General features: G+C 46.7%; 1 protein-coding gene across 2 annotated transcripts in view; it reads right to left on the reverse strand.

Moving 5' to 3' along the window:
* The window catches only part of ANO9 (anoctamin 9), a 64,043-nt gene that overhangs the window by 13,916 nt on the left and 36,677 nt on the right, over positions 1–13,450 (reverse strand). For both annotated transcript variants that reach the window (XM_006275061.4, XM_059722519.1), the window contains exons 8-17: positions 11,419–11,553; positions 10,529–10,625; positions 10,034–10,094; positions 7,861–7,943; positions 6,557–6,661; positions 5,076–5,240; positions 4,939–4,975; positions 2,185–2,296; positions 1,673–1,730; positions 130–227 (exon numbers count right to left, since the gene is read on the reverse strand). In XM_006275061.4, the coding sequence (XP_006275123.2) occupies positions 130–227; positions 1,673–1,730; positions 2,185–2,296; positions 4,939–4,975; positions 5,076–5,240; positions 6,557–6,661; positions 7,861–7,943; positions 10,034–10,094; positions 10,529–10,625; positions 11,419–11,553 (951 nt within the window). The remainder of the gene's footprint in view (positions 1–129; positions 228–1,672; positions 1,731–2,184; positions 2,297–4,938; positions 4,976–5,075; positions 5,241–6,556; positions 6,662–7,860; positions 7,944–10,033; positions 10,095–10,528; positions 10,626–11,418; positions 11,554–13,450) is intronic.

The following is a 13,450-nucleotide window of genomic DNA, read 5'->3' on the forward strand; positions in this document are numbered from 1 at the left end:
GAACTAACATCACTGTCTGGCCTCACATTCGTTTTCCCTAAGGAGACCTCCCATGAGTTCCACTTTCTGTAGAATATCTGACTCAGACACACAAGAGCCTCTATGGATGCCCAGGACATGCTGACTTACGGGGAGATGTACTCTACCACGTTGCTCAAAGTCTGCTTTAGGATCATTATGGTAGCCATCTGGATAAAGAGGTCAGTTATGCATCCACTAGGGTGGCACTGCAAAGAGGAGAGAGACTAAGAGTCATACTGCACAAAAAAACTGGCCTGGCTTGAGGCCTGGAAGGGAGGTTGCTAGATGTTGTAGCGGAAAGCCCCCTTTGTACATTTCCCTTCCGGACATGGATATAACAGAACCCCCTTCTTGCCTGAACCCCCCCACTCCTATTTTGTGCATTTCTTATCCTTCTCAGTATTGGTAGAGACCTAGCACACTCATTGCATGGGTGTGGCAAGACTCAGAGCCAGCCAGAAAGCTGAAGTGGCTTTCTGTAGGAGAAACCTAGAAACTGCATCTACATATCAATTAAGCTCAGTGTCACTACAGAAAACAAAAGAACTAAAATATCCACTGCAAAGACTGTAAATATATACTGTGATAACCTAACTCACTTATTATCCCCAGTAGCCTTTGATCCTCACTACCTCACATTGCATTTTTATATATGTCTCACAGTACATTTTCATATTTCATCTGTTTCATCTTTATATTTTATACTTTTAAACTCTTAAGGAATGTACTCCCTGTAGAATGAAGTTACACGCTGGACCATTGTTAAAACTGGATTGAAATTGTAATTGTAAAGTGATAAAATCTGTTGAGTGAATGCGAGTGAATGATGATCATCAGTAGACAATAGCCTAGCCAAAGGAACTCCATTTTAAGCTAATCAAGGTAAAGAACTGATTCCTGGAACTGAGCACTCACCCTATGTACTATTCCTATAACCCACAACAATACAGCCATTAAGTCAATAAGTCAAGGGTGGACTCCCAAAACTTCAGGTACCAGCAGGCAGAGACCCCTGTGACTAACAGCTGTCAGGTACTACTCAAGACCCACGCGGGACAGCAAGCTTCGGATTGGGTAGCCAAGATGATGCTGGGGGATTACACAAGTCTGCCAGAAAGGGATAAAAGGCAGTGAAGTGTGACCCGCAGTGGCACCCTCTCATCCAGCATCTGACCTACCGAGACAGAAGGACAAGCAGGCGACCCCCTTCTAGAGAAGACGTCACCTTGAAGGAAGCTGACAATCAACAGCAAACTCCAGGGCCTCGGATAGGTAGATGTACTGACGCCAGTGCTCACAATCACTGCAGCAGCCACTACACACTATACTACATGGGTTTGAATGAGTGAGTGCATGTGTGTGTGTACATGCTAAGGTCACCAGTAACGCCCATAACTCAAAGCTTGCATTTATGATTTTATAGGTAACTTCACATCCCACCCAATAAACTAGAATTTATTATGATCCTGTGAGTGTCCTTTGTAGCCAACAATGTACCTTAGCCAGGAAGAAAATAAAGTGAAGGAAAGGGTATGCTGGATAAAAGAAAGCAAAGGGTCTTACAGAGACAGTGCCAGGTAGAAGGGAGGGGCAGCAGGAGAGAGACAGAGCAGACATTAGCACCAAAGGGCATTATAGGAACATCACTTACCTCTTCCAGCCTCCATTTGCCAGCTACACGCACGTAATTCCCAGGTCGGCCATTAATCCTGACCAGGAAAGTATAGTTAAATATACCAGAACCTGGTGCTGAGAGCCCTTCACCCTGCATGCACTGGACTGTGAGGCTAATGCCTCCCCTGCCGCCCCCCTCCCGAGGATTAGAGAGGCAGAGTTAAGAACACCAACCCAACAGGAAACCACAAGATGGGCAAACAGAGGGAGGCAGAGAATTATTCTCAGGAGTTAAATCTTGTCCCCACTGATCTCAACAGCAAAAGTCCTGTTGACTTCAGTGGGGCCAGCATCCCCACAATGAATCAATGTGGGAGCACTCGCATTCCCTCTGTCTTTACTAGCTGTCCATGCCCCTCCTGCCAGCACAGCCACTCCCAAGAGCTTGACGGTATTCTCCAGGAGCAGAGCAGGCACACAGGGTTCAGCCCATACCATTGTTGCTGTGAACATTGCCAATGTACACAAGCCAGCGTGGATTATGCTCACCTCCCCAGGAAGAAGGCAATGTAGATCAGCGAGGAGAAGTGGGTGAAGAACTGGAAGGTGAAGATTTTCACTGTGAAGTTGTTTTCACGCTTAGAGAATGTCCGCGGCTTCTCTGGAAACAGGAGGGCAGGTGAGCATGTGGGTCATGGAAGCAGAAGCTTCCTTCTGTCCTTGAGAGGCTCCCATGGCACGTCAGAGTGGAGCCTTCCTTGCAACATGGTCAGGGATTTGGAAAGGTTTTATCTAACACTGATCTCCTGAAATTCATATCCCCTTCCTACAGATCCCCAACTGTCCCAAGGCATCAGCACAACAACCAGTGCAGATCTGGCCTCTAGGAGGAGGCTCCTCAAGTTGGCTGTGCATAGAGTTCTACTTGAGGCTAGAGCAGAAGCTAGCACTCATGAGGGCAGGATGGATACAGTGGTGTGAAGGAGACAGAGACACATGCAGCCATCATGTGGGTTGTAATCTGGCTTCTCACCAGGGACTATCTAACCTTTATTAAAGACCCCCAACTACTGCCTGTCTAGTGGGTGTAGAAGACCAGAACTCTGTGATCACTCCACATATCCCTTTCTTTACAAAGAACAAGATTAGATTACAGCTCATTATAAATGATTAACAACAAATGATAGCCCTTAAAACTACTTGCACTGCTATACCAACCAACCAACATACATACCTAAAACTATAAATGGATGCTCAAAGGTCAAGTCTGCAGAGGTCTGCTTGGTCTTCCAGACCTTGTTCTAAACTCTTTATAGCTCCTGTCTAACAGCCTTCTGATTCATTTCCTTGAGGAGGCGATTCATTTTCATGCTCTGCCCCTGTTCCTTTTGGTGGCTGATCCTTTTTATGTTGAGGTAGAATATACTGAAGAGGAACCCAACCAGCCTTTTGGAGTCCCCACTAAGTAAACCCAGCGGTGCTTGCCATATTTTCAACAGTTCCAAGCATTTGGAAACTTTTGAGCCAACCTCTCTCCCCTGGCAGCAGGTCTGATAGTGGTTTTGCTCTGTATCAAATATTGAAATTTTTTTGCTGCAGCAGTTTTTGTTCAGCATCTTGTTTCTTAAATTCCTGTAGGTTGGGCCATCTAGGGTTAAGCTGCACTGGTGCCATAGGTAATAGCATCCTAACTTGTTGTCCCATGAACCGTTCAGCCAGGGAGAATCCTGATGCCAATGGTGTAGATCGATATCTCAGGAGTGCTGGATATGTATCATTGTATCTACACAGAAGCTGTTTCAGAGTCTGTACTGCTCTGTCAGCTTCTCTGTTGCTCTAACGATAGTGAGGACTGCTAGTGTGATGCTTAAAATCTAAGTTCTCTGCAAACTAGGAGTAATTCAGTGGTAAACTGAGTTCCATTGTCCAGTATGAGGACCTCAGGAACACCATGCATTGCAAAAGATAGACCTCAGTTTTTAGATGACCTGTGCCCATGACATCTGTATAAGTAAATCTAAGTCAACATACCTGGAAAAATAATCAAGTGCAATAGCATATGTGTGTTCTTTTCATTCCTATCTGCTGCTAAGGTCTATCTGGTATCATAGTAAAAAGTAATGGCTTGAGAGACAGTCTTTTTTCCTTGTTGTATTCCTTACCGCCCACTAAAATTTGAATTTACTCAACCTGGACCAGTATATAAATTGCTATGCTCTTGCCCTGCATTTGTTTATCCCCTGGTGTCTTTCATGGATCTTCAAAAGCATTTCTTCCTGAGGCACCTGAGGGATTGCAAAGCATCTTCCTTTAAGGAGCAGACCATCGGTTATGTGGAGGTCATTTCAGCCCTGCCAACATGGTTGTAGGTCTTTTGGAAGTTGCATCCTGTGGCCCCATCCATTTTGATAGAAATAAACTAGTTTCTGGCAAATGTCATCCTTCCATTGCTCATTTCTATTTTACTCAAATCTAGCAGCAGTTATTTCCATACCCAGCAACAATCTTATGGTAGATACATCCTGAAGTTCAGGTGAGGCATGCAATGTCTGTATTGTGTTTGGATCTGGCTGAATTCCATTTTTGCTGATATTATGTCCAACAAATTTTATTTGTTCTTTTCCAAATGTATACCCTCTGCACAGTCTGTACTAGGGGGACTGTAATAAAGGATGGACAGTCTGTGGTGGGGAGCCAGATTACAACCTATACTATGGTTGCACGTGCCTCCCTCACACCATAGATACCACATACTAAGCACATATTTCAGTATTTCTCTTGCAGCTGCACACATTGGTTTCCTATTCACAACTGGATTACAGTCAAAGTGCTAACTTTGCTTTCTGGAGACCCCAGTGACTGTGGGGTGCTGGTTTTCCTAAGGTAGTATTTGATAATAGCCTTCAAATACAAAATTGGTTGCTACAAACAGACAAGCTATTCTCTGGATTCACAGGGGACTGGACAAGAAGTAACAGACTTAATTTGCAACAGTAAAAATCTAGGTTGGATATTAGGAAGCAGTTTCTAACTCCAAGGGTGACTAAGCACTGGAACAAATTGTTAAGAGAGGTAGTGAAATTTGCACCACTTGGAAGTTTTTAAACACAAATTAGAAAAACATTTGTCCGCGATCATTTAGATAGGGCTGATCTTGCCTTGAGCAGAATGTTGCTATGAGATCAAACTCATGCTTCTGTAGGGAGGGTTTTTTATGAATCCACAAATAAATGCTGTTCAAATGAGTGCCAGCTGGCTGTGCTGGTGGTATCTACAGTGAATATATCACAGGGTTCCCCTTACCCAGGTCACAGAGGAAGAGTGCCACACATCTGTTCACCTGCAAAGGAGGAGGGAGAACAAAATGAAAGACCAGTGATAGGACAGGGGGGTGGATGGCAGAAAGGAGAGGAGAGACCCCATCCCATGATGCACCATACCTTGGTCATGATGACAATAGTCATGTAATGCAACACAGCCCCAGTCAACACCGCCAGTGTGTTGGCCCATTCTCGTATTAAGTCAGAGTCACTCTGGCTGAAGATCACAGTGGCCACCACACGGTATATGACAAGCGCGTGAGCGATCCCTATCAGCACGATTATCTGTAGGTTGGAGGTGTCATTAGAACCTGGGAGAAATTAGATCCAGGAGTCGGCAGAACATGTTGCTGGGGGAATGGAGAGGAGGTGATAAAGCAGTTGGGGGAAGCTGACCAAACAGAGTAGATGTGGGGAAATGACTGGGTGTATGTGCTAGAAACTGGCTTTTGCCACACCAGGTGCTGCCTCCCTTCCACTCCAGTGTGAGTCTATAATACTGTACAAGATCCTGATTTATCCAAAGAGGAAAATTATGCTCAGCAGCAGTACACATTTCCTACACAGTTACTGTACTACCCTGTAAGTGTGCTTGGTTTGTGCCCCAGTGGGCTAATAGGATAGCTCATTGCCCATGTCCACACAGTCTGTACCAGGTAATGCCAACTCTGATGTGGGTCCTCGTGTTTTAGGCCTATTTGATGGCCTTGGACACATGGGCATATGCCCACTACATTACTTAGAGCTGCCACTCAGTGAAGCGGTGAGAGAAAACAAGAGCACCAACTGATTATGTGGGACAAAAAATGAAAAAAGGAGCGTGCATATGGACTAGACGTTCAAAAACAGTGTACCCTCGGGGGACACCAAGCAAAGCACCCCAGACAGCGCCCACTGACTCTTAATGGTGGCCAAAGAGCCGGCAGCTACTGCCCAGTGGTGCTCCGCTCAGAGACAGGAATGGAGGAGACCCAGGAAAATGGCCCCGCAGTTCCCAGGGACCCTCCTGGCCAGAGCCTCTTTTCTGGTGAAATAAATGGCCAGCTTGGCCAAGGCCAGAAGGAGGTTGAACAGGAGGTCCCAGGGCTTGGTGGGGCCATGGATGGGGTGTGCAAAAATAAATAAGTGTGGGGAAAAGTGCAGTCAGAACCTCAATAAGAGGTCAGGGGTGGGCATAAATGTGCCAGATACATGCCTGTGGTGATGGCTCCATGAAGAAGCCTCCAGCCGAGGTCCCTGGTGGCACATGGGATCAAGGTAGAGTATAAGCTAGGCCACTGGGTCCTTGTGTTTTAGGAGCTAGATTGAAAGCACCAAGTAATTTTGCACTGAATGGTTGTTGTGTGGCTCACAGTGAAAAGTTTGGGTTTCTAACACCTTGGTTCTGGACCTAACTGGCTACTTGGGAAGGCCTAGCCGATCACCAAGCTCCTGAGATAATTAGTCACCCTGCAATTGCTTCTCTATGGCATTCCCATTGCAAGTGAGACAGCCATCCAAAAGAGATACAAGCCGCATGCATGATTTCCCCTATAGCTTAATGTTGTAAACATTCATAGGCATTTGGAAATGGCTAGTTAGGCAACAGTAATAGCACCTACTGTAAGCAGGACCAGGAGGAGCACGATCATACTGCGGACATAAGAGTGCTGATACTTCTGGAGATCATATTCTGGGTTATTGATAAGCTCCAAGGCCAGCTCCTCCTGAGGACAAAGGAAAAGAATGAATACTGAAGTCACGCACTAGGGGCATTGGTAGCAATGTTTTCAGCTGGCAAGCCAAAATGACCCAGCTCAGGTTGGAGACAGGCTAGCAACTGGGCCCAGCTGCTGCCACCACCACTACTGCTGCTTCTCTCCACTGTCCAGCTACCGTGTGGGCAAAGCTCCCACTACTACAAAAGTCCTGCCCCCTCCCTATTCACCCCCCAGCTCTGTGGGCTGGATCTGGCCCATGGGCCATAGGTTGCCAAAACCTGCTTTAAGAGAATGCAAGGCATGGGGCAACATAAGGTACTGCACCTTATGTCAATGAAAATGAAAGCATGGGACATCATGATAGGTACCAGCAGGTAGAAGAGAAACAGGACTCTATTGTGGTGAACCCAAAAGGAACTAATTTGCAGTGTTGAGCTTGGACTTTCTCTCTCTCACTGGCCTAGGCTGTGTTTATACAGCTTTCACAGTGCACCTTAGAGCATTCCTGAGCAGCGTATCCTGTCACAGGCTCCTGCCCTGCATATGCCAAACATGGAAATGGAGCTGTGAAACCACCCTGAGGCAACCCCAGCTTCTGCTCTCAAGCTGCCTCTCTCTGGGGTGCTTGAGACCAGAGGCAGGAAGCACCCTCAGGATGGCTTCCCCATCTCATTTTCTGGGTTTGGTTCTCATAGAGCAGGATCCCAGTAGTGCTCTAAGAAGTGCAGCAGAAGTCATACAAGCAAATCCATGGAGTCTCCAGATAACTTGGTCAGGCTCACATGTTCCTGGAAATCGCTCTGGCTTATATTGTGGGCCTACAGGGCTGTTGCTTTATGTCAGAAGTGACAGCACAGTTACTGTGGTGTGTATCTGGGAGGGAAGATCTGCATCTAAAGGCACAGCAAGGAGAACATTTCTTGAGACTTGCCTTTCTCTCCTAAAAATCTCAAGAAGATCTGAGGTCCCCACTCCTCCCACTGTGCTCCACTGGACCCTGTTAGGAATCCAACAGGATGACACTTCCCTCCCTGCCCCATACTGCAAACTAGGAGCCCAGCTCCAAGCGTCCTTTCAGCAGTGCCTTTCTACTCCATTTGCCAGCACACAGTTAGATTTTTACCTTGGTCCTGTCAAGAAAGATGACAGCACAGGGAGGGAGCAAGGAGAGAAGAAGACAGTGAAGAAGAGAACCTCATTCTCACCTCATCTTCATCCCAGCCATACAGTTCCCAGCCACTGACCACTTCAGCCCTCTTTCTCTTCCACAGTTCCAGGAACAAAGTGGCTGCAGGTGTAATTATAAAATAGCATGCTCAGAAAGGGTGTCATACAGAGACACCTCCTCCCCTTGGAGACATGGGCATTGTGGAGCATTTACAAGAGCACCCATGTCCTCCCTGCAGGCTAGAAGTGGGAAGGCCTCCTGAGCAGACTGGAAATCAGGTTAAATGCCCAGCATGAAAGGTCACCTGGACCCCCCAGTAGATGAGCCCACCAGTAAGAGAATTGGGACCATGGGGACAATCTAGAATGAGGTTCCCAGATGGGGCTGAGTGGGCTCCCACAACATGGTGGCCAATCCTCTCCTTTGTGTAACAGACTCCCATTCACAGGTTACCCCTCATCTTTGCTCTGGAAGGGACCTTCCCCTACTGGCAAAGTATTCTATGGTCTGCCCTGCAGCAGCTACAGGGCAGTGAGTACAGTCTGGGGTAGCAGTGGGGGAAATGGAGATGCATGAGGTTTATGTTGTTACTCTGGGCTGCAATAATGACGAGAAAGCCCCTGGTATAAACTAGAGGAAACAGTTCTGACTTACAGGCCTTATCTACATGGAGACACTCAGAAAAATTAATCTGAATTGACTTTTAGAGTGGAATGATTAAATTGAATCAATTCCTCTGGGTGGATGATCTTATTAAGAATAGTAATGGCTTTAATTCAAGTTAGCTTACCTGGCTATACAAAGTGAAACAAACTAAATGGAATTAGAGACATTTTCATGCTGGGTAAAAGTCTGCACCCCAGGGGCCTAATCCTGTTTAAATAATCCTGTTAATTTGGCACCTTTAGTTAATTCCGGTTTATTTTCCTGAGTCTTTCCCTTGAAATAGGCCCACAGCAAATTCTGAAACCACCTCTTCAATTTCCATCCAGGCCAGTCGAACTGGATTATGTGCCTAGAGGCTATTGCCATTGGAGCATTTAAAGCCCACAGAGAGATGGTCTACCAAACTCATCCTACACTGCTTCACTGTGATATGGTATACACACCCTTATACAGCAGTAGCCCAGAAAGGGTTAAGGGTGGGCTTGATTGCCTCTTTCTGGGCCCATCTACAGGAGATGCTACATTGCCGTAGGGACAAGCTATGTTGCTGCAGCTCATCGCTATGGCAATGTGGCATCTCAAAATAACTGTGTGCCGCTGGGACTGCTCAGTACAACATAAGGTGGGTACTGCTAAAGCAAGTCCTAAATGACTGCAGTACCAAATGTGCAGTCAGGGGCATGTGTAGATGTGCCCTTTGTGACCATTTACGTGGATAGAAACATCTGCTATAAGGCCACGTCTAGACAAGACACTGACTGAGCAGTTGTTACTGCACAGTCAGCGTTTCATGTAGACGTGACCTAAAAGACTCAGGCAAAATGGTGGCAGCAGATGGAGGAATGGCAGGCTGCTTTGAGAGAGATGGCAGAGCTACAAGCTGAAAAGCAATGGAAAGGGAAAAAGCTGCCCAGTTAAGAAGGTAGGTAGTGGCCTGAGAAAGCAGCAGTTTTCTGATGCTTATTACAGGCTCCTTGGGCTGGACTACAGAGGACGTGGGTGGGCTTGGATAACACTATCTTTGCTTCCCTGCAGGAGGGATATCAATGGCCATGGACACAATGGTGCTAAGGACTCATGAGTGAGGAGAGGCTCAAGGTGGAATATATGGCCCTCTGGGATTTGGGTTGTGAGCCTGAGCTGTTATGTGAGATGGGTGAATCACTAGGTGGTAGAGACAGGATGTGTCATGAGTGAGACAAGGAGTGCTTATACCACAGCTGGCTGTGATGAAGGTCAGTGATGCACCACAGATAGTGATGGAGGCCTCTGAAGCCTGCCCCGTGGCTGTCAGATGGGAACATCTACATCTGGATTTCAAATACTGATGTAAAGTTGAAGGTATCACCATAACTAATCTCTCAGAATTTCACCAATTCCCTTTCCCTGGTAAAATGAGCAGGTGGTCCTGGTAAAATAACACCAGCCCTCGAGGCAAAAAGGATGTTATTAGGCTCTGAATGAACTACTGTAGAATCCAGGTTGCCATCAAACCGTGACTGTAGATTGTTCAAAACCTTATTATAAGAGCTGCTGGAACCTACCCCACAGAGCCATGAATATTGCGAATACAACAGTCCCCTCATTGTCAAGCAGGTGAGTGACCTGGAAAAGAAGAGACCAAGGAAAAAGGGATCATGAAAGAGCTGGGCACCAGCAGAGCTGACCATTTCCAAAAGATGGAAGAGGTATGTGTCTTACAGAAGGGACTCAGGCCCACCTGGGACAGCAGAGCATCAGGCCTCTGCAGCCCAGCCAAAGACTGGCCACAAAGGTTAAGGATATCCTAGGTGGGATAGAAAGAGCCAAGCTGAGGGATCCTTGCAGCCTATCCTGAGCCTGGAGAGCCCTTGCCTCTCAGAAAAAAACAGCCAACAAATATGGCTATAATTCCCTCATGTATGGCAGGGGGCTGGTGAATACTAGTAAGATCTCTTTGGGCACATAGCTTTAAGGCACTGGTTGATCTCGGATTACAACACTGGGCTCCAAGCACAGCAGCAATTGGCAAAAAGGACATGTTGACAGCATTTACATACCTTGGCATAAGTACAAGTGTCAGACAGGTGCCAGAATGGGCACTTCTGGTCACAGAGTGGGCACATGATGGTGGTGTTGGCTTCACAAATCTCTTTGCTGTAACAGGAAAGCATATAAGGAGCAAATCAATTGCTTTTCTACCCAACCCATCATTTGTTTGTTCTATACATCCATTACATCCATCAGCCAAAGGAGAGATTGCAGGGTCATTTCCCAACTAATGGCCAGAATAAAGCTTTATGTGTAGCTCTCAGATACTAATGCCAGGGGGATCTTCCCCTTGACAAGCCTCCTCAGAGAGGGGTCCACAAATCCCCACATGGAAATGTGGATACACTTGACTGTCTGTTGCCCATTGCCTAAAATCTACTCCTTCCATCCAGAGCAGATGTCCTATTAGTTACAGTGAGCCAAACTCTTTATGGGGCTATATCCTTGCACATTCAAGGTGAACTCAATAGGAGCCATTTCACTACAGGTCTTGTTCCATTCAGATAACCACCATGGAGCTGGAGGGTTGCTGCAATGTTTCTGATGGAGATCTATTTATTCCATTAAGTGGAGCTATCATTAAAGCCAATGACTTTGCAAACCATCTGCATGCAGAACTCACATAGCAGACATAAGCAGTTCCATGCTCATAGGATTTATCTGCAGTAGTGAATGCCATGATATACACAATAGGTAAATTTCTGAAGAATGCCTTGCATTCAAAATTTTGGCTAACTACATACCAACTATGCAGTTGGTCTAATAAAAGACATCACCCACAAAAATCCTTACCTCCTGAATTTCTCTAGTCACACATACCTCTGTATGTTTGGGCACACAGGCTCACGTGCTTGACATGCCTAGGTCTATGCACACAGTAACCTCTTGTTGCACTTGCCTGACTTGACTGGAATTGAAATAAATGATTCCATATATGAAGAGGAGCAGGCCTGGAAAAGCAGCTAGAGCCAGGATGCAGGTGTACCAGCCTAGCCAGGCAAAATACAGAGCCACCTTCTCCCCAAAATAGGACCTGAAAGACAAGGCCAGAGCTGAAAACCAGTCTTCACAAAGATTTCATCTAGCACTAGACTGGCAAATGTTGGGGAAGTTAACTGTAAAATGTCCTTTGGAAATGTTCTTCCCACTTGGATCTTTCCTTTGGAATTTCCATCAAGATCAAGTATGCTGTTCAATGCCCAAGTATTTCCACAGTGAGGACAGATTTGACATACAACTGATTTATAAACAGTTTGGGAAAGGGGAATGAGCTGTAAGATGCCACCATTTCCTGAAAACACAAGAACTTTATCAGTGGAGTCAAACCACAGAAGAACTCAAGGGGCTTCAGAAGGATGACATTAACTTAAGAGAATGGGCAACACTGCTGCAGATGAAGTTTGGTACTGACAAGTGCAAAGTGTTGAACAATGGAGGGGATAATTGGAACTATTCTTACATGAGTTTTAAATAATTTTCTGACAACATACAGAAGATTTGGGGATTGCTGTGAATAGTTTAGGGAAGACCACTATTCAATGTGTAATAATGGTCTAAAAGTAAAAAAGATGGTTGAGACTGGAAAGAGGGAATAATATAAGCATTATCTATGTGGCTTCTTCTGTAACTGTTCAGTAGAGGTCACCCTATTCAAAAGTGATATTCAGAAAGTGTTCAGAACTGGCTGATGAGAGTGATTAGGGGCTTGAAAAAACCTGGTGATGGAAAAATGGAAAAGACAGGAATGCATATCTTAAAGAAAAGATAAATGAGAAAGGGTCAAAGGTTACTGGAAGAAATCTCAAAAGATCATCTAGCTTATCCCCATACGCTGAGGCAGGATCAATATACCTAGGTCATCAAGAAGAGATGTTTATCTAACATGTTTTTAAATATCTCCAGGGAATGAGATTCCACAACCTCCCTAGGTAGCTTGTTACATAATTTCATTACTCTAGTTGTTTTTCCTAATGTCCAACCTAAATCTTCTCTGATACAACCTTAAGCTGAGTTCTCATTCTCCCAGTAGCCACACAGAACAGTTGGTCACTGTCCTAGTAGCATTTTACACTTTTGAAAACTGTTATCATGTCCCTTGCCAGTCTTCTTTTTTATAAACGAAACAAACCCAACTCAGAATATATCTACATCAGAAATTTAGAAAATTAATATTTATCTGCCCTTGGTTCCTGTCAAAAATGACAGAAAGCAAGGGCAGTAGGACGCAGGGGAAGCTGGGCCGGCTCCCACAACAGCAGGGCCCATCCGGCCCTGACCCCCCACCAGAAGCCCCAGCAGGGGCTTCTGGCCCAGGACCACATGGCTGCCCCAGCCAGAACCTCAGGTAAGGGGGGAGGGGGGGAAAGGCAGGGGCGGACCCCAGGCAGGGAAGGAGCCCAGGAAAAAGTGGCTTGGGGAAAAGCTGAGCACAGGGAGGGAAAAGCAGCCCCTCCCCCGCCCCATGGCCAGCACCTTGCACTGCAGCCACTCTCAGCCCACATGGGGCTGCCTGTGCCTGCTCCAGACAGCCCCGCATGGGTTGTGAGCGCCTGTAGCAGGGAGCGCCAGCCACGAGGCAGGAAAGGGGTCACTTTTCCCCTCCCATGCTCAGCTTTTCCCCAGGCTCCTTCACCGACCAGGGAAAAGCAGCCCCTCCCCCACCCCATGGTCAGCACCCTGTACTGCAGGTGCTCACAGCCCATGTGGAGCTGCCTGTGTCTGCTCCAGACAGCCCCACGTGGGCTGCAAGCAGCTGCAGCTCAGGGCACTGGCCACAGGGTGGGCGAGGGGCTGCTTTTCCCCACCCTGCGCTCAGCACCACATTGTAACCTGGCCCCACTGCCAGCCTGGGCCCTGCACCAGCTCCAGACTTGCCCGTCAGGTCTGCATGTGGTGACAGCAGCTGTGGCCCCCGCACTTGCTGCACTGGG

The sequence above is a fragment of the Alligator mississippiensis genome, chromosome 2 (genome assembly GCF_030867095.1).
Source record: "Alligator mississippiensis isolate rAllMis1 chromosome 2, rAllMis1, whole genome shotgun sequence".
Taxonomy (NCBI): Eukaryota; Metazoa; Chordata; order Crocodylia; family Alligatoridae; genus Alligator; species Alligator mississippiensis.